The following is a 20,989-nucleotide window of genomic DNA, read 5'->3' on the forward strand; positions in this document are numbered from 1 at the left end:
TATTTCTATTTCATGTAAGTTTATATTTCTTTTTAGTGTTAGCAACTGTCATGTGACCCTATTTGGCACAGCAATCACAAAACAGTAAGTCATATCAAATTTAGAAAGTCACATGTTCGTAATGTGCATAATTTTAACTGGGGATTTCCTCAGTGATAAATTTGGTGTAAATTAGGAATCTTTATAAATCATCTGCTGACTTACATCATTTCACACGATTTTATACGCAGACGCACAAACCACAAAGCAGAATTCAGATTTGTAATTCTTTATTACTTTTCATCTAAACTGTACTTTATTCCATTAGACAAAGACAAACATAGCTGTACAATGAACCATTTGTAGTCTTCCCCCTAACAGATCACCAAAACTCTTACAATCTTTATTCAAGAGCCCCTTGAGGAAAAAAAAGAACAAAAACATACAAATAAATGAACTTCACAAAAATAAAAGTGCATTTTGTTTTTTCTTTAACTCCTGTGATACATTAGACACACATATATATATGTATGTATATATATATAATGCTGCTGCAAGTGGGAAAACCTCATAACTCCAATTTAGACTGTTTCCTTGAGATTTTGTGATTTATTTTTTTTATTATATGTAGGCCAAGTTGACCCCATGGTCATGGTCAAAAGCGATTATAGAAACGTGGAAGAAAAAAAAAAGTTCAAACACCTGTAAATAAGAAAGTTTTAGTTTAGAAAATCTGCATTCTTGAAGGTACAAGGTTTTGATCACAGAGCAGCGGTAAATTCCCCTGAGCTGTCTCCTTTCTGGCACGCCAGAGAAACATACTTGATTATCTTATTTCTTCTTAATGCTATAAGAAAGGCAATAGGGTTCATATTTGTGGTTTACACCATAGCCTCTAATAATGGCTATTGGATGAAGACGATATGAGGGGGAAGAGAAAAAGATTGAAAAAAATTGAGGAAAAAAAAATAATTAGTCGCTTTGTCGTTTTTCTTTTTTTTTTTTAACTGAATGTCAGTAACTGTTATTCTGCAATGGCCACACGGTTGGCTTTAAAAAAAAAAAAACCTCCAGATTTTTTTCAAAAATTCAATGCTGTTGTATTAATATTTAAGTGAGTACGTAAACGTTTCCTTTAGGTGAATGATGGGACAAGGTCAATCACTGATCTCATGTTGAATGGACATTTCTTCTTGTAGAACAGGGGCTAAATGACTGGATACATGACCATGGAATGGGACAAAGGTGCCACATTATACAGGTTTACACATATATAACATTAGACAATTAACATGAATGACCCCCACACCGTCTTGCATTAGAAAATAATGAGCAGTTGATTTTCAAATGGTTGCAAAGTATCTTATTAATAGAAGACCTTACCAAGAGCCCTGAGAGAGTGACACTTGACAGTAGTTCAGCGCCACCGTATTGAAGCGACTAGTTATTTTGGCGGGATCCTAGTGACTGGAAATCCATTCTCTATAGTAGCGGTGACGCATTTGATCGAGAAGACAAAGAAGTTTCATGCCCTGACCGAATGGATAAAACTTAATCTTAACAAGGCGGAAAACTGTGCTATAGCAGGCTCAACATCTTCTTCATGGCAGAAATTAACTTGTCATAGAAGAAAAAAAATAAAAATAAAAAAGCAAGTGAAACAAACTTCAAGTAGCCAAGTTCCATTAAGTTTCTCTTGAGGGTCGCGAGTCGGGATTCGCACAAACTGCTGCCTCTGAATGGTTTACAGTGGCCACCGAATGGCCACTCTGGCTGTCTTACAATGAGTCTGAAGAGAAGTTTGACATCTGCAACAGGCTCATCCGTTCAATATGGTTTTTGCATGTCCTACATTAAGTCTGAACTCTTATCCATGTGGCTTCTAGACTGCGTCCCATGTTGTAGCCACAAGCTGATGCCTTCCATCTGAACGCAGTAACTCGACCTAGGAACTAGTTCCTTCAAATTTAATTCAGTCACTACTTTCCCTGCATTGATGAGCCAAAATATCTCCACTATAATAGACGTTCAACTCCATGAATGTTTCTCTCCATATGAACAACCATCTGCCAACCAAGAGCTTCATGAATTCTGGTTTTTAAACAAACATAACTACACAGGAAAGCAATACACATGCGTCTTCCTAGTCAATGGTCTTGACTAGCTTAAGAGAACTTGATTCAACCATTTTAGCAACATATGTTAATTAAAATGCCTTCCCAATGCACATAGACCCACCAGAACCCATTCTTTCACAGCAAACGTAATGATTCATTTAACAAAACCATGGCACATACAGAACGTTAAGATCCAAATAAACTCAGAATCCAACTCCAACTTGAAGCATCTAAATAAGTTCTACATAAACAACACTTACAGTCTGCCAAATTCAGAAAACAAAAAAAAAAAATACAGTTATAGTGCTCATCACTACAGAGGTACTGACACCTGAAAATACTTTTCTTTGCACATCCCACTTTTCTTGCCTGGATGTCACAGAAAACGTGTAGCTTTTAAACAAAAATACCTGCCTCGATGAACAAAATGTCCCAGAGTCTCATGACAAAAAGGTTACCTGACCTTCAAGCACACTTCCATCTACAGCAAGCCTGAGACAGACAGCTAAAGACACTACAGTGATCAGACTGTAATCCTATTGCCTTAATTTATACAAAAATAAATCAGCTATAGTGAGTTATTTGTTTTTCTTTCAATCAGGTACAGTACAAAACATCATATATATAAAAAAAAGAAAAAAAAAAGAAGAATAAACGTCTACAAACAGAAACTAAATCCAGAGTGTAAAGCGATCGATCAATATGCAACACAACAACTTTGTGGGGCAGCCGGCAGCAGCACTGAGTCTTAGTGCTACACACCACATCACGCCATTATGTTCTTCCACGAATATAAGCTTTTATCCTGAGCTTTATATGGTTGTCCACACATGTGCAAGAATGACCAGTCTGAGCAGGGGCACCTTGTCTGCAAGACAGCTTCAAAAGAATATAACGTCAGGGCGTACAGGACTGGTTACTTTGGCATGATAAGCCACCGTTTAACTTCCCAAACCACGATACCTGAAAAAACGTGTGCACACGCCAGTCGTGAGTCTTTATTAAAGGACTACACCGGCTCATTTTTATGCTTTTGGACATTAACTACAAATGACATATGCATTACTGCTGACCGTTTTCCTACATGTAACTATTTCAATACACTATGAAAATCAGCTTACATGTTGCTCGTGATAATGAATTTATTTTAGTTATCATTCCTCACAAATGAGGGTGCTCAAAATGTTGGGCTTCGGCTGGGCTGAAGGTACTGAACGGAAAATCACCCTAGTCCAGACCTCCGCCGTGAACAAACATAGATGTTGTTTAAAAGTATTTTGTTAGTTGTTACAGTAAAGGATCAGTGTGTAGGACGTAATGCCCCCCTCCCTCCCTCCCTCCCCTCTAGAGTTTAGTGTTAGGGCTACTTGGCTCTGTGGAAGAGGACCTGCTCATTTCAAGCTAACAAAAAACACCTTTTGAAGTTACAGATTACTACACTATGATGAAAACATGACTAAAATAATTTATTTTTTTTCAACAGATCCCCCTAAATCCAACACACTGATCGATTAATAAGGCTGATTTTAGATAATTTATGTTTATTGTCAGAAGCTAGTTTTCCCGCAATGTAATGCGTTACCACGGAACAATTACTTTGACTTAAATAAAGACAAGAAGTTCACCTTTACATAATACACGTCAAGCCCATTTCAACAAAGCTGACTTTCTTACTGTAGAGAAATTAATGTAAACCAGTAGCTGCTTTAAAGTTAAAAATCCTATCTAATAAATAGATGTACACTTTGAAAAAATGTTAGCAGTAATGTTACGATATATGCTATTTTTTGGAGAATGAGCTAAAACACAATAAAACACTAGATTAGTCCTTTCACAGAGTAATCATGCTGTACATTAGGAAAGAAGTGGTGAGTGAACTTGGCAACTTGACAAATACTGGGCAAATATGGAGTGTCTCAGTGTTTCAGTTCAGTATGAAAAGGAACTTGGTGACAAAAAAGACATAAAAACACGAGATAGAATTGCCTACTCAAACATGGTAGCTACAAAAACTTAACAACTGGTAGCTATGACATACACATGAATCAAGTCCCAATGGCACAAAAGAACAACGAAACAAACTAGCGGAAGATGTGTGAACGACACATTTTCCCTTTGGTTTGGGATGAAGTGGAGCTGCAAATGGTAGCGTTGTCGAACGGAGTGTTCCAACTACAGGAAACCATGACACTAAATCCCAAAGTCTGGACTCAGATCTAAATACCCTGCGTATTTATATCTGCAATAACACCAGAAATATGCTTGTGATGGCCTGCGGCTTTGTACTATGTCGATGTCACTGTTTTCTGTTAAAACAGTCTGTATTGTCACATACACCAGGGGCAGATCGTATCAAGATTTAGGGATTCAGCAAAAAAAAAAAAAAATCAAGACAGCTAGCTATTGTTCATAGTTGTATATCAGAGCAATGGGGCTCGAGCATAAAACTGGGATCTGAGTGGTTCAACAAACGCTAGTTCAGCTTTTCCTGGAATATGTACAGATTGTTGGTGGTGGCCACGGCTATGATGTTGTCCAGAGGATGCCAGGCAGTGTGGAGGATCTTCTTGTTAAAGTCCAGACTGTCTACACTGATCTCATCCTTTTTGCGTTTCCCACCCGTGCTTACTTTACGAGGTTTCAGGACCGAGCGCAACTTGCTGTTTTCCCGTGAGGCCTCAAGGGTCACGTCCTGCCGATAGCCTCTGTCAAACATCCGGAAGAAGTTGTTGTAGGAACCTGTCATCACGACGCTGCAGAGAGACGAGGTGTGAGTCAGCTTAAAAGTAGCCGTGAGTACGTTATCCTCCGTTATAAAGAAGCATAGACAGAATATCATTCTGTCACCCAAATGAAATCATTCACGGCCTTATGCTCTGCACTGAGCAGATAAACGTTAAGAGTGATAAGGGGCGTGTTTCTGGCGTCAAATAATTGGTCTGATGCCCAGTATGTTTCTCTGAGTCCAAAATGTGTGCATGTCCAGGGATGATGACGTCCACAAATGCAATGTTACATCATAAACATGACTACAACAGTCCTCCTGAAGTAAACATTTACGCTGACTGTGCATGTAAAAATAAATAAATAAATAAAAATAAAGAATGGGGCTTACCTGTCATTCCCGTTCCAGCAGCATTCAAACTTGTCGAAGATGCAATCGTTCTCATAAAGTGAACACAACTTACTTCTGAGATATTCGTGCACCTGATCAAACAAAAACAAAGGGGCAGGAGTCATAATCGACAATAACACTTCCCTCTAGTGGAGAAACAGAAGAATGACATCATGTTCTATGGCTGTAACACAAACAAAAGGAAAAAACAAGTTCCCTATAGTTGGTCAAGTCTAGCTTCGTGTTACCATGACAACGGTTACAGACCTGATATGTCTCGACCGGTCGGGCCTCCATGTTGAGATCCCAGATTTTGACAGACAGGTAGTCACGAGTCATCATGTAGCGTCCACTATGGCTGAACTTCACATCAGAGATGGATGAGATGATTTCAGAAAAGAACGACCGATTGTTTGGATCATCTGGCTCTTCGAACACTTAAAAAAAGAAAAAGTTGCATGTCATTAGCGTACAATGAATGCTAACAATGGAAGAGGCAGGCAATGGTTATTATATCACAGTGTGCACGTTAAAGCAGCTACATGTACCACTTAGTTTAACCTCTAATGTATACACATTTATACCCGTAATGACGCAGTCAACTCCTTTGTACTACTCACATTCAATTCAAAATGTTAAGTATAATTTTAAAAAATCAAACAAACAACAAAAAACTGTTTTTCTAGAGAGTCTAGAGCCACAACCTATGTAATAATGAATTTATGCTGAAAATTAAAATTAAAAATTAAAATCACAGATAAAACCTTTTAAATTTTTTTTTTTTTTTTTTTAATTGGTCTTTTGGTAGGTGTTGGTTAATGAGAAGTTATAGTGAGCTGGAAAGTTAAAATATATATATGTCTATGAAGTAATTTCAAAGAATTACTGGCATTGAAGACCAACTGTGACATCACCTCTCGTGGCCTCTATCTGGGCAAAAAAAAAACAAACAAAAAAAACAAAAAAAAAAACAGATTTGACTAAACTGCAAAGACTACAACATATTTGTCTTTGAAAGGCAAAAGCTGAGGAGCTAGCTACTAGCTACTAGTAGCTACTAGTTACTGTTAGCTAGTAAATTAGGAAGAGCAACATATTATCGTACAGAGGTGGCCTCGCCTAACGTATACTGGTAATTTGGTCTATTTATTGTGTGTGTCGTGAAAACATTTATTTGTTTGGCTCTCTAAGCTGAAGGGCTATCTTTCTCAACGACTCTTTCTGCTCCTTCCTTCATTAAAAATGCTGAAGTGGCTGAGAAGCTGGGGTCAGGGGTCTGACTAATGACAACAGATCAGGACACAATAAGAAAAATACTAGAAAACAGCCAACTGTCACACAGGTGTGTCACAGCTTGGCAAACTACAAAACTTATTCTTGTTTTATTATCAATCCTTCAAGAGCCACAGACACGCAACATCAATGAGACTAGACTCACATTTGGCGTGCTTGTCACACAGTGCTGATGCCCTCATGTCACACAAGCGGATGGTGCCTTTGCTGCTGCTGTAGACAAAAGTGTTGCACTGGTTGGGGTGGAACTCTGCGGCTGTGATAACCTCGGTCAGCTCCTCCATATTGGCTGGCTTAATGTCAACAATATCTGAACAAGTGGGGTTAAGGTTGAACAGAGGAGTCACTGCAGGTGCTCTGAAGTACACCAGAAACTGGAATGGTTCTTTCAAGAGAACCTCAACTCAAAATGTCTTAGATTCCTTCAAACTAAAACTACCTGGGGTCAAATATACACATTTATGATGATGTTAGAGCCACTGAGTGTATGTACGCTGAGGACATCTAGTGGCTTTATAAATTATTACAACTCCCATAATGCTATTAATGTCTAGTCTGCCTTTTCACATAATGTCTGTGTTTTTTACATACACGATTTAATGAATATAATATATTAATATATAATGAATTAATGTAAACAACATGATCCTAATTAGAAACTCAAATGCCTATGAGAGATATGCTGAATGTCAAAACGGTGGCTACAAGGAACTAAACAAAGGATACTAAAGCTGCGATCAGTGATCTCCAGATGCCAGAGGTTAATGCGCAGGTCATCTGCAGACAGGTAGGTCTCACAGTCACTGTTGACTGAGATGGAATTGATATGGTAGGTGTGAGCGTTCGCAAACACTCGTCTCGGACTGGCTTCCACCATCAAGTCCATGGGCCTGAACACTGGTACCTGAAGAGAAGAGCAGGGTTATAGACGCCACATTATCCAGGAAATAGATTCTGTGAGAGATCTCTGTTTTGTTAGTCACCATTTTTTTTTTTTACAGAAACAATTTCCCCGGCTGTTGCGTAACAGCTGTTAAAGCTATCTCACCGTATTCTATATTTATCCGTTTTCTAGATGCAGTTAACTGTCCTTCCAGCAAAGGAAGAAGAGTTCAGCCTCAATGTGCGAACAAGTTTATTTTTAGAAAAAACGTTCAATAAATATAGATCTGTTCCCCCAAACTGGAGCACGCACACGACCAGAGAGAAAGATGTCAAGTGCAAACTGAAGCTGAATAGACTCGTTTCTGAGCATTTAAATTTGCCACTGACAGATGTAATTAAAAACGTTAAGAGACGGCACAGCAGGAATTAATTGTAACATATTCTAGTAAGATGCACCAAACTCTGATGAAGCCGACAAAGAAGAAATTAACATACGCTTGCAAAGGTTCCATAACTTTCATCATAAGTTTACGTACTTTACGTCTATTAATGATCCGTGGCCACTCATGACCCATATCACCAATATATATCCCACCCACTGACAGGAGCCATGACAACGAGACAACCGGTGTAATTCAGTTAACTGGTGGTTATAATGTTATGCCTGGTCGGTGCATGTTTCGGTGTATTCAGTGACACTTGCTGAACATCACTGGCACAGCAGTAAACCGAGTTATACCAACCCGTAGTGTCGTGACAGTATTGAGATCTCTGTATCGCCCGTCTTCTTCCTTCAAATTGTAGCCCTCTGGTCTCTTGTCTCGCTCACTGATTTTCCACAGCTTTATGGTTTTGTCTGCCAGTGACAAAAAAAAAAAGCAGAGATCAAGAATACGTCATCTTCAATAACTCTTGGAAACTGTGCGATTACTTTAATGCCCAATGTTGTGTGCACGGAGAGCCTTTATTGATTTTATATAAAATAGTTGTTTACGAACCATTTGTTGACAAAAGGAACTGCGCCGCATTCTTCTGAGGCAACCATCGAATTTTGTTGATCTTCTCCTCGATCTCAAGACTCTTCAGGTAGTCAAACTCCGGCTCGTGGCTCTGGAAGGTGCTGTAAACATTGTACTCTCCTCTGCACTGTGGCTGATTCTTACTCTGAATGACGACAGACAGTAAATCAGTTTTACTATCAACACGTATGTATTTATGTAACATGAAAAACGTGTATGGTTTAGTGCACATTTAGTCAGACGCATCACTTGTTGTGTTTACATGGACTCTTGTGTTACACTAATTTCCATTGCGTCGAGAAGAGCAGTCTAAACAAACCAACAACTGATGAGGGCAGCGTTGCTGAAAACATGGACCCATCGTGGGTCGTCTTTTGTTGAATGAATTTGTTGTTGTCAGCAAAGTAAAGTTCATTATATTTCTCATAGATTCTATAAAAGTTTCTGCAAAACAACATTGCACATGTCTAAAAAGTGACAATGAGGGCGTCACTTTGCTGTTTCGGGGCGTATAAAGGCATTTAAGATAAGATAAGATAAGATAAGATAAGATAAGATGTGCCTTTATTCATTCCACAATGGGGAAATTCTCATTGTTAACAGCAGCAGGGACATCTAGTAATCACAGACAGTGCACACAGTGCACATATATTAACAGTTTAGTTGTAAACCTGTAAACGGAGCCACTGAAACGTACCTCTGGCTCCTGCTGAAAGATGACAACACGACCCCCTTTATCCCCAGTGGCAAGCAGTTCCCCAGAGTGGTTGAATTCAACAGTAGATATGATATCAGCTGCAAACAAAGTACAGAAATAAGGATGATTAAATTACTTTTGTGGATTTAAAACAGGGATATTGTTGCATATGTTTGTGTTTGATGGGAAAATGTTGTGCATTAGTTTCCTCCCGAAGACGCTAGTCTTCACCAGCTTTAAAGTTCCTGCACGTTGCTCCTGTTTTTCTTCTACCAGTGAGGGGTTGAAAACCATGTCAACCATGTTGAAAGCACAACACAGGAGTGACGCAAATGTACTGTATCTATACACAGTACAGTGTCCTCGTGAAAATGAACGTCCACACTAACATAACTATGTGCAGCGATTCAGCAGTTTTCAAAGACGAGCATTCACAGCAATCAATCCCCATTTACAGACTGGCACTATTCTGAGCTAGTGCAATCCTCCGTATAGACAATGGTGTTGTTCCACTCTTAACACAGTGCAAAGTGCCTGATACGACCTGACTCCACACAAATTACCATATAAAACACAAGTAGGCACGCAGATGTAGACTATTTTTTTTTTTTACAGGAGTCAAATAAAATGACTGTTGTAATGATGGGACTGCCATGTATTGACACAAGGAGAGGCTCTCATTTATACTTGTTCTCAGGCAAAGCTTACTATAAACAGACGTTCTGCACACAAATATGTCCACTATGTACTGTAAACATGTTTTTAGTACTGATTTTTTTCTCCCTTTTTTATTTGCATTATGTAGAAGTTGTGGCTTAGGGGTTACAATGCTTCTGCATCCACAGCCGACGTGCCCTCGAGCACCTTCCTTCTATGTGTGAACACTTAAACCAATAAAGCTGATTCACATTTACATGTTACTTACACTACTTTAACAGTTAGTTCACCAAAATGACAAAAACGAAAAAGACATTTTCTTATTTCCACCAAAGGTATCTAACATACCGTGATGCTCCAGAGGAGCCTGTGAGTGACTAGATGGAGCTTAGCGTCGACTTCGTGCAACTGAACCTAGTCGAGCTGAATCAAGTAAGAGTGTCGCTTCTTTAGTGTCCTAGTTGTTTGTGAAGTGCTCTGATATGACTTTAAAGCCGCCAAGCAACCCTCACGTGAATTGTAAAAGTAGTGAGTGCTTACATTTTCATTTTTCCAAAAAAGTTGAAAACAAATGCACGCTCCCTTTCAAACAAATGCTTTCTTATATCAAAGTCATAGTGTTTCTGTTATTCAGCCGAGCCCACTGAGCAAGTAGGGTTGACAAAATAATAGAAACATGTTTGGGAACAACACAAGTACTACAACCAACCGCCTCTAAAATGAAAACTTAGTTGAATCCTCAGCTCTCTTTGTTGTTTTAAATGAATGATTAATATCATATCATGCATGGAGCCAAGATTTAGTACAGGACTATTGGTTTATACTAGTGTACCTAATGAACTGGCAAGTAAGTGTATGCAGATTGTTGTACTTTCTGCCTTCTACTCAACTGTATCCAGTCAGGAAGCTGAGAGTCCTGATATGTGCATTAACTTGTGCACCTACCTACTGAACTGGCAACTCGGTGCATGTACAGACCCTGACCAGAAAAGTGTAGCAGCAGCAGTAAAGCGAAACCTCATAGCAAGCATTCACAGGGAGGACGTCAATACGAGTCTGCAGGCTGCTAAATGTTCAACGCGCGGACTTACCTTCGGCGACATCGTCGTCTATGGCTCCTTTGACTTGGGAGAAGCACCACTGCACGTCGCTGCTCCCACCACCGGGCCCTGCACAAAAACACAACCCCAACTTTTCACACCATCACACACAACTTCACACGCCTTAGCCGCGGCGCTAACTTAGCTCGCAGGAGTAATTTGAGAAGCAGGCCGCTCCTCACTTCTCGCGAACTGCACACTATAGCTGGTTTAGCAAATTCACAGGGATTTGGAAACAGTTTACGCGTGTTTACTGAGAAAAGCGCCCACTTTCACCCTGTCGCCGACTCAAACTGGCATCTTGGAAGTAGCCCAGCTAGCGAGCTAGCCTGCGCTGGTTGATCACAACAGAAAGCCATCATCTCTGCTAAACGGATAGCTAGTAAATAATAACTGAAGCCACAGGGCTATGACAGTATCTGCTTTTACCTGCCATGGTGGATGAGAGGCGCAGTTAGGGGTCTGTGTTGTGGGCTTGGGGCCCTGGACGGAACAGTGCTGACCCGGGTCGGCTGGGAGGTTCTGACCGAGGAGGAGTGGAGGAATGAAGCCGGGGGGTGCTGCTAATTACTCCGAACACCTTCCTCGAAAATCCTCGACCCGCTGATGTAGTCTGCAAGAAGTAGTTTTCAAGCAAAGAAAGTAGCCTACAAGCCTCGACAGTGGTTTGTAGACTTTGCACTCTACTTTGAGATTTCCCTCGCCTCCTCTGCCTCTTCCAGCATTACACTTTCAAAATGGCGCAGCGCGGGCGGCGTTCGGCGAGCATCAGAGAGCTGCGAGGCTCCACCGTGAAATCGACCTGAACCGTCAGAGACGCGGGTCCTTTCGCTTTCCAGGGAGACCACGCGGTTACTTGATTTATTCCGCTCTTAAGTTTCAATGAAAGTGTAAAAAGGCAATTTTCTAAAACCGGATAAAACACAAACCCCGCCCTTGTGCATTGTTTCGGTAAACGAAATCGAACTAACCCGCGCACGCAGGATGAATTTAGAACGTGAAACCAGAAAAAGTCTGATATGAAGTTTAATTCAGAAATATTAATTTAATTCATTTTTTGTATCTAATGGCAATCGAATTGTCGTTCGCAATACAACTATTTTAAAAAAATTATTTTGAATGTGATTCGTTGTTTACTGTGCGTTTAATGTTGATATGACAGTAGTTTATGCATCTGGATTGCACCATATTAAACGGTTGAACTGAATTTGAGACGAGAGGGTTGATGGCGCAGCAGTGGCAGACAGTAAAGCAGCTGGAGTGGCACAGAAACAAATGACAACCCAAATTGTAGACAGAGGGGCCTGAGTTACCCATAAGGAAGCTCTGAGGGCAGAAAATAATGTTGGCCCCTTTTCACCACACTTGAAAAGCATCTGAGGAAGTTATGACTATGAGAGGCACAACTGACTTTCTTCACAGTAATGTATTTATCATAGCAGGAAAAGCACTGACATTAACAATAGCATAATTTCATTATGTGTTACAGGAAGCAATGACAGGAACTGCGTTTAGTGTTATTTACTTTTCATGCTATGAAAGGCCAAGAGAGGTCTGCTGTGAACATCATCCACAGTTAGCATCACACCCTCTTTTATTATCATTATACACATCTGCTTTCTTCATTGTGACACATGAGTGCCTCTTCCCTGACAAAAGGCCTTTGTATGTCATTTAATTTTTGATCTTAGACAGGAAACAGGTGATGGGTGTGACCACAATCACTAGACAGACTGAAATGAGGGACGTGGGACCTCATGGTCGTAAACGTTAAGCCACACGGGCACTTCAGCTTTTGGTCATTTTCACATTCGCTCATTTTCACAAATAGAAATATGCACATTTATAGAGTAAAATCATAAGTTCTGGAAATGCTAATTAAGATATTTCTTTGAGGCCCAAATGCTTTCTTTTTAACTTGCATGAAGTATCTCCAAAAATATTTACACAAGTTATGAAATTATCACTAATTAATTGTTCCTCACTTATCCTGGAGCAGTCAGTCTCTTTGCCTGCTATTACCTCCTATAACAGAAAATATACTATTAAGATTTGCCTTAATATACAGTGTCTACTGTCAAATTCACTCTTCAAAGAAAAGACAATTTTAATGCTTTTATACACTTCATCATATTCTACACAAGCATATAAACAGGTTTCATAGGGTATTTGTGGTCATTTTGCTACATTCAGATAGCACATTTAAACACACTCAACAAACACATAAAGTGCAAGCTGGCTTGATTGAAATTACATTTTCTGTAGGGTTGCTAAACACAGACCATGTTCAGACCATTAAAAAAAATGCACAAAAGCCGTGAACTCTACTACAAAGTGGGATTTACAGAAGGGAAATTAGCGTGACAGCTCCATCTGTTATTGTTGTCTCACAAGAACTGCATAGACCGCAAATCCTAGAAGGTTTCCCAGATCGGCTTCACTGACGAAGTCCAAGAACAAGCGGCTTCTTCAACTGTCCTTCTTGTTTTACTTTCCCACCATAAAATATGTGGTCCATCTGGCTAGGAGCAACGCGCCGAACAGCACAGTGTAGCTAAAGAGAACAAATTTGAGGATTTCCTTGAATGTCCGCAGGAAGCGGATGAACAAGGGCTCCACGTCCAGAAGCTCCTGCTGTGTCTTCTGCCTGCGACCTGGCTGAGTCAGGTGCCCCATGTTCTCACCTCCACCCATTCTACAAACACACACAGTTGTCAGATGTCACTACAAGACAATATGCTGCTGGTAAGAACGCTGAGCGACACAGGCCAGCAAAAATGAACACAAAGTGCCCTCTGAGAACACTGTCATACATGTTTTCATTTTACATTTATTAGCAGATACATGATTATCAGTGTTTTAATGTGTTATTAAATGTGTATTTGTTTAAAATGTGCACAATAATTTGCTTCCAGCCTTTTATGCACTGAGGAACTGCGCAGCCATAAGACTGTTATAAATAATTTATCTCTAAGTTGCACAAATGGCTTCAGTATTGATCGGCTGTGTGTGCCACAAACAATATGTTGAACATCTTCAGTATTCACCTTACACTTGTCTTCACTGCTTTAGATATTAGCAGGAAACTGTGCAGAAGCTGTCAGATATTCAGCTTTCACTGTCACTAAATACATTTATGTTAGTTTTCTTGTTTGTCGCATCACGGAAGTTACAACCAAGCTCATATAAGAACCACATCAAAGTTCAATTTAACAGATTTAAATGAAGGGTATAAGGTATAATGGATGTAGTACAAAAATTTAAAGTGCTTTTACCTTGGTGTTGTTGGACAGGAGCTAATCAGAAGGAGGGCTCCTGCGCTTTTCAGCCCTGAAGTCCAAGTCGGTGTGTGCCGTCTTGAGCGCTTCGAGCCCTTATTGCAGAGGAGGAGCCAAAAGCAAAAACTGATCACAAGGATCTGAATCCCCCTGGGATCAATCTAATGGCAGGTTAAGTATTCAGCACACCTGCTCCTTAAAGAAAGAAAGAAACGGCTGTCCAAGATTTTTTTTTTTTTTCCCTAGAAATTACAGTATTTTCTAATTAAAGCAGTTTCCAGGTCTTCTAGCCAATCAACATGGAGGACATGGATATAGATTACCCTGAGCAAACTTCACCAAAATATCTGACTGCTGTCAGCAGGTCTCCGTATGTATATAGCATCAGGCACGGAGAAGGTATTGACTGATACAGAGATCCAGCACCCTCCTGCAGCACAGTTATCTTCTACCGGAACATGTACCAAATGGCCTCCTAATTCAATCAGTGTCCTGCGCTGTCAAATCATGGGCTGCTGTGGGCTGAGCTCTCCAGACAGCACAGGGCCATTATCGGCTGATCGGGTGGCCTGTTACTGTGCTAATTGCTCCTTCAGAGAGCTCAGCCGCTGCTGACGGATACACCCCCATCCCTGCTTCTCATCTGCTTGCAATCAACTTGCCTTTTTTAAAATAACAATAATAATAATAATAACCATCAACTAAACAGTAGACAAAATGTTCTAACTCATGATAAGGTAGTGCAAGATTAATTTTAGTTAGTTCAGATTTTTCTTTTTATCATCTATAAACCCCAAGAAAACCCACACAAAAACTTTCGCAAGAACCTTTTAAAAATGCAGTGCATCTTTAATGACATTATACATGACATCCTCACAAACATCTCAGAGGTTTTAGTACATATATACAGCAGCTCCACAGGGATGTAAATCCAAGCAGAGCAGCAATGGACAGTAGTATTAATACAGGTTTATGTTGTATTGTCTGGGCATTAAACAAGGAGGCGGTGTACGACACATTTAAGGCCATCAGATGCACACAACGTGCCTTATTCTGTAACTTTTACGTGACTTCGCTTGCAGGAATACGCCACAGGGCACCATTCGAGGACCTGTTGCTCTTTAAGCAGCGCAGACATCAATGAAACACCTGCAGCACATTGATGCGGACATAAAAAACAGCAGCTGAGGTTTTTCTGACGAGCGCCGTGTTTGATGTGGACAGGTGCGCAACGCAGGTGATTCAGGCCGTCTGGGATTCGGGTCTGTCCATGAGGGATTTGATCCAAGTTGTACCATTTACGAGTTTCGTGGTGGCTATAATGTACTCCATCCCGCTGTCTTCCATCTGAGAGAGGAAACGGAGAGCGGCTATCTCTGCGTACGTCACTCCACCGAGGAAGAACACCAGCGTCGTCCGATTCTCCCCCTGCTGCCCTGTAACACGTTATAGAGAGATAAGACACATCACTCAAAGATGAACTTAAAGCTAGATCGGGAACTGTGAGAGACAAAAGAGTCAAAATTCTCATCTTAAACTCTGATCGACAATTCTCTTTGGTTAAAACACCATTTTCTGGAATGTGACGACACCAATTTATCTGTATCCTCCCCCAAGATTAGAGTCCTCTATTATCACCTTTAAAAACCAATGTACGGCAGGCATGTGGCAACAAGTCAACCGTCTAATGCCCAAACTCGCAATCCTAATTAGCACATTTTAAATTGAGTGTATAATTAAATTCTTTATCACATCAGTGTAAAGCCCTACGACTGCCAGAATGAGAGGATGGAGGGAAACTGAAGGAAAGCAGTGGTCGTCCCTCACAAGTCAGCTCAGTATGTTTTTATTTGCCTCTCTCTTATTTGACATGGGCACACAGAAGAGACAAACGGTGGCTCTGTGGCTGCCTTGTGCCATCAATCTGCCGCTGTTCAGAACAAAGCCTGCGTCTTATCTACATGTAGCAGCCAGGAGCGCGCTTCTATTCTGCAGCGGTGCAAACAGCCAGACAGCGCTCCTGGTTTGTGTTGCTCCTTTACGTTTCTTATGGAGCCCGGAGGGAAGCTGTTGTCTCTCCTCAAAGTGTGGCCCGGGAAGCATCTTCAGGACCTCTTCGATGCTGCGCCACCCGGGTCTCGCCAAGACCTGAGTCAGTCGGATGCTCAGCGGGGCGTAGCCGCTGTACACGTATGAGATGTCGTTGGGGTTCTGAGGGAACGCAAATAAACATTCACCTTTAGTCCTCAAAAATCACACGAATTTAAACCCCAGCTTCTTTTCATAAATCTACCACCTGCTCGTTGGCGTCTTCCATCCACAGTTTGAGGGTTTTTCTGATAGTGGGGTAGTTATTTCTTGAGCCTGTCTGTGGCTTTAGAAGTCCCCCCTTCTCCAGGTTGTTCAGCGTTAGTATGTGCTCATAGCCATAGGTCTTCACAAAGACAAAAAAAACCCATCAGTCTCATTCCTTCACTTATTAAAATTGTGTTCACCACCACCGTTTTTGTCTTTACCTGGAGAATCTCCCTCTTGTAGTAGTCTAACACCTTCTGCTTGAGGCCGTTGTTGCACACCGACTGCATACACACCAGACGCAGAATCTTGATCAGCGGATCTTTCTGAGCGATGCAGTCTTCTATGTACGTGTTCACCTGCGTAGCACAGTTTATTTTAGGGTTTTCGTGAACTTTAATAAAATTACACAGATTAGCTCTGAAGGGACAACAGTAATTGGATGAAGAATACCTTGTCCGTGTCGACGCCGGTCATAAACTCCTGCTCCACTGTTAGATTGTCAAAGAAGGCCTCAGATGCTGAAACAGGAAATATCAGTTACACTTTACTACATTACAAGACAGTAAGACGACGCCTTTAGCATATAACATAGAGAGATGGGGAGGGCTGGAGCTCTTAAATCCAGGAGGTAGTTTTATAATACTACTCAGAACATCATAAAATCACGTTAATAGGGTTATTATAGTTGATCAGGTTTAAAAAAAAAAACTCAGTTTTTATTTAGTTTGTACGAGGATATTATCTACCGTAAATAGAAGTAAAACTATAAGAGGAAAACACACGCACTTGTTATATCTTTGATCAGCTCAGCTATAGAAGTGTGGTTAGCCAACGAGCTTCGTGCTGCCTGCATGTGAGGCAGCTGAGACACAAACTGCTTTATTTCTCCCACTGTTTTGGCGTTATGGCGTTCCTGAAAATGAAATAAAAAAATTAAAATAACACATTGCTTGCAGAGGTAGTGTGTAACACGGCATTTAAATGATGGAGACAATTGCCACAAAAATAAAATTACATGTAAAACAGGCTTGGACATAGCAGGCAGCTAAAAATTACTATACTATACTATAACACAGCTATAACACAGTTAGAAAGCTGTAAGCTCTTGTAAGTAACTATATCTGTTAACTACACTGTTTAACCTCTCTTCAGTTTTAACAATAACTCTCACAATATACCAGTGTTCTGATCTCAAGAGGGAATGGTAATATATTTAACCTCTTAAAAAACTTTTTAATCTTATCTCTAGGTTGTGTTCTTATCTATTTGTTAACCTCATAGATTTCTGTTGTGGCCTTTGCTGTTAAATGTCACAGAGATTACGATCAGATCATATCAGCCTGGATCCCTGAAGTGATAGTTCAATAGTGCTACAAGAAGAAAATAGCATAGAACAAGAAAAAAACTGAAGGACGACCAACCTCGAAGGCGGCCGATATAATTTTGGCCTTCTTGCTGAGCGCCGCACCGACAGCGTTGAAGTTTTTGTCGCGGATTTCTGCGTACAGTTCTTCTGCTGAGTTCAGCTGCAGCTTCTTGGGCTCGGTGGGCAAATCTTTACTCCCTTCACCTTGCTTCTTCTGCGCAAACTTCTCAGGAGGCAGCTTGACATAACCTGTAATGAAGAGAGAGTAAAAGTAAGGACAGAGGATTTAAAAAAAAATACATTAATTTCTCAGGATTAGCATCTATTTAAAAAAAAAACAAAAAACAAATAATATATCTGAAAGTAAGAAAGTCATCAGTGCAAAAGGCAGCAGCAACGCACTTCATCAAAGCACGACAGAGACTTACCCTCACCTTAAAGCTGAACTATACTGCATTAAATATGTGCATCAATGAATCAATTTGCTGTTATTGATTAAAAAAAATACAAAACAAAAACATACATAACTGACATAATTAATAACACATAATGAGAAGTAATCAAAAGGAAGCTTTCTGACCATTGTTGATTCCATATATCTCGTCAATGAGGCCCTCGTAGGTGAGCTGCGTGGCCAGAGGAGTGAGCAGGTCGACATTACGGTCCAGGAGGAGAAGAGTGTCGAACACAGGCAGAATCTGGTTCTGGGTGCCCGCAAACTCCCTCTTCATCCTCAACATCATGTTGGCAACATGCTGAGAACAAACAGAGAGTTTCTCTGTCAGACGACTTCATTCACCCCGAATGAAGTCCATGTGAAATCAGTCATTTCAATTTAATACATGTTATTCGTTGCAAAACAATTTCACCTCACACCACACTCACCCGTGCGCAATCTCCTTTTCCGTATATTTGTGGAATGGTGCCATACAGCGCCTGTAAGGTCATGAGGCCTTTGGCTGTGTGGTACAGGCTTGTTTGGTCATTTTCCAGATAGCACTCCTAAAAATATCATGAAATGACAAATACACATCACAGCTGTAAATCTAAAAATCTGTAAATTAAAAATCTCAATTTTTTATTATGTTAAGTATTGGTTAAATCAATACTTTATAAAAACACATGGATAGTTCATCTGTATTTTATACACACTGATCAGCTATGACATTCTGAGCATACATCATAATGACTGCTCAAGTGAATAACGCTGATTTGTTAACTGAACAACAACTAACTAACTTCGACATGAGAAATAGTAGCTCAAACTGCTGAAAAAGTAACTGCTAGTTGAGATATAAAGGTGTCGATACTAATCACAGTATGTTCTCCATGGGGCTGCGTAGCTGCAGACGACTCAGGGTGGACATGCTGAGCCCTGTTCACTACAGAAAGCCGCTACAATGGACACACGCAATGAAAGAAGGTGGTCTGGATTGATGAATTAAGTTTCTTATGCGTTTGCTCATCCTATACAAGGGAGTGTGCGCTTATTCTGCGACCACAAATAATAATAACATACTGTGAACATACTGTGAATATAATTCATATCGCATTGATCCCCGAGGGGAAATTATGCTCCTACTGTTTGACCCACCCATTTGTTCACCCAGTAGTGTGTACAGTTGGCGCAGCGGGCTACGGCCACTACTCCACAGCTCCCCACAATTTAACATGAACAATTTAATGAAATAATCTATTTAATTCACTTCACCAGCTGTTGGTTTTAATGTTGCGGCTGATCAGTGTGCATATGTCATGTACAACTTGAACACACCCTAAAAGCGCTCTCGTACTCCATGGAGAGCAGGTCGCCATCATAAGGAATCAGGTCCAGGATATACTCGTCGATGTTCATGAAAGATCCCAGCACGCCCTGTTCCTTCAGCCGCTGCTCACACAGCATGCTCCGCCGAGGCACAAACAAGATGTGGAAGTCACGTGATGAGTGCATCTTATCCTCACTGAAAGGTGCACAGTCCGGGGCAAAACATGTCACACACAGTGGAAAAGCTTTGCCAAACGAGACAAAGCGAACGCGCTCAGCGCCGTTTACGGTTTCTTTAGAAACGAGACACACAAACACACCTGATTACGTTTTCAGCAATGATGTCCATAAGCTCTAATCTGGGACGAACGAAGAAGATGATGTTCTTGACGTCAGCGGGGGGGAGCCGGCCGCTCTTGAGCGTGAACATCTTTTCAACTTCATGTTCCTGGAAGACACACAACACGTGCCATTATCAATAATTTGGAGTGAAAGCTTCATTAGATTATCTGGGCCAATGTATTGCATCAAGAAAGCACTCACCTTCAGAAGAGAGTATTGTGCTATTAGTCCAAACGGTCCAGTCAGATACTCATCCCAAACTATGGCCTACAAGCGAGGACACAATTAACATCAGCAACAAAATCAGGAAACTGAAAATTACCGTGAAAAAGTATTTTAAAAGTATTACCACCCCCGAGATTATTCTACAATTCTGCATAAAAGCAACAACAGCTCTTTCTCCGAGGTCCTCATAAAGCACATGTGTCCGTGCCATTACACACTTCCACAAAGATCAGACTGTGAGAAATCACAGATTGAAATATATAATATTCACTTGTTAGTTTCATTTGTCTGATTGTGTTCGCTTTGTCTGCTTACAGTGATGTGATAATCCACTGATGCTCTGGGTTATTTTCATGCAGAAATGTTGCAAATACTGAGGGATGCAATGACTGTTTAATCTGCACTGCAAATGAGGAAATGTTTGATGTCAGGGACTTCGCTGTTAGCTAATGGTGCCAATAACACATTCATACGCTGTGAAGCAAAAACACAGCTCACATGCAGACAAAACCGAAGCTACATTATCATAAAATGCACTGTTTAAATATGTTCACGTTTAAAACGTGGCTATTTAAAGGCTGCAAGATGTGATGACTGTCAGCTCCGTGGTACCGCTGGGCCTGAAGAGACAAGATATACAACTGTCGCCATGTTTTTCGTGTGTAGGAGGGTTTATTACCTTGCTTCCTGCACATTTGTCCAAAAACTCTCGAAGCTCTTTTCGTGCCGCTTCTCTCAATATGTTTAAATTCACTCTACCGTAGGATAGGTGGGCAGCCATTTTTTCCCCCTGAACAGCAACACAACGAGTCAGGTGACTTCCCCGGAGAGGGTTGGTCACATGACCAAAGAG

General features: G+C 40.7%; 2 protein-coding genes across 2 annotated transcripts; both read right to left on the bottom strand.

Annotated features, from left to right (window-relative positions):
- Window positions 1–252: 252 nt before the first annotated feature.
- Window positions 253–11,789, bottom strand: ppp2r2aa (protein phosphatase 2, regulatory subunit B, alpha a). The gene is made up of 10 exons (XM_047591347.1): window positions 11,292–11,789; window positions 10,854–10,931; window positions 9,106–9,203; window positions 8,388–8,553; window positions 8,133–8,245; window positions 7,231–7,408; window positions 6,650–6,814; window positions 5,479–5,648; window positions 5,212–5,303; window positions 253–4,849 (listed from the first exon to the last, which is right to left on the bottom strand). Exons 1-10 carry the CDS (start codon window positions 11,296–11,298, stop codon window positions 4,570–4,572), a joined length of 1,347 nt encoding a protein of 448 aa, XP_047447303.1. The 5' UTR covers window positions 11,299–11,789; the 3' UTR covers window positions 253–4,569.
- Window positions 11,790–12,944: 1,155 nt separating this feature from the next.
- vps33a (VPS33A core subunit of CORVET and HOPS complexes) lies at window positions 12,945–20,979 on the bottom strand. The gene is made up of 14 exons (XM_047591346.1): window positions 20,816–20,979; window positions 20,113–20,178; window positions 19,890–20,017; window positions 19,579–19,765; window positions 18,690–18,806; window positions 18,385–18,559; window positions 17,860–18,053; window positions 17,225–17,351; window positions 16,889–16,956; window positions 16,657–16,794; window positions 16,437–16,574; window positions 16,183–16,351; window positions 14,138–15,576; window positions 12,945–13,557 (listed from the first exon to the last, which is right to left on the bottom strand). Exons 1-13 carry the CDS (start codon window positions 20,915–20,917, stop codon window positions 15,383–15,385), a joined length of 1,803 nt encoding a protein of 600 aa, XP_047447302.1. The 5' UTR covers window positions 20,918–20,979; the 3' UTR covers window positions 12,945–13,557; window positions 14,138–15,382.
- Window positions 20,980–20,989: the final 10 nt, after the last annotated feature.

Source organism: Mugil cephalus, chromosome 8 (assembly GCF_022458985.1).
Source record: "Mugil cephalus isolate CIBA_MC_2020 chromosome 8, CIBA_Mcephalus_1.1, whole genome shotgun sequence".
NCBI classification, from domain to species: domain Eukaryota; kingdom Metazoa; phylum Chordata; class Actinopteri; order Mugiliformes; family Mugilidae; genus Mugil; species Mugil cephalus.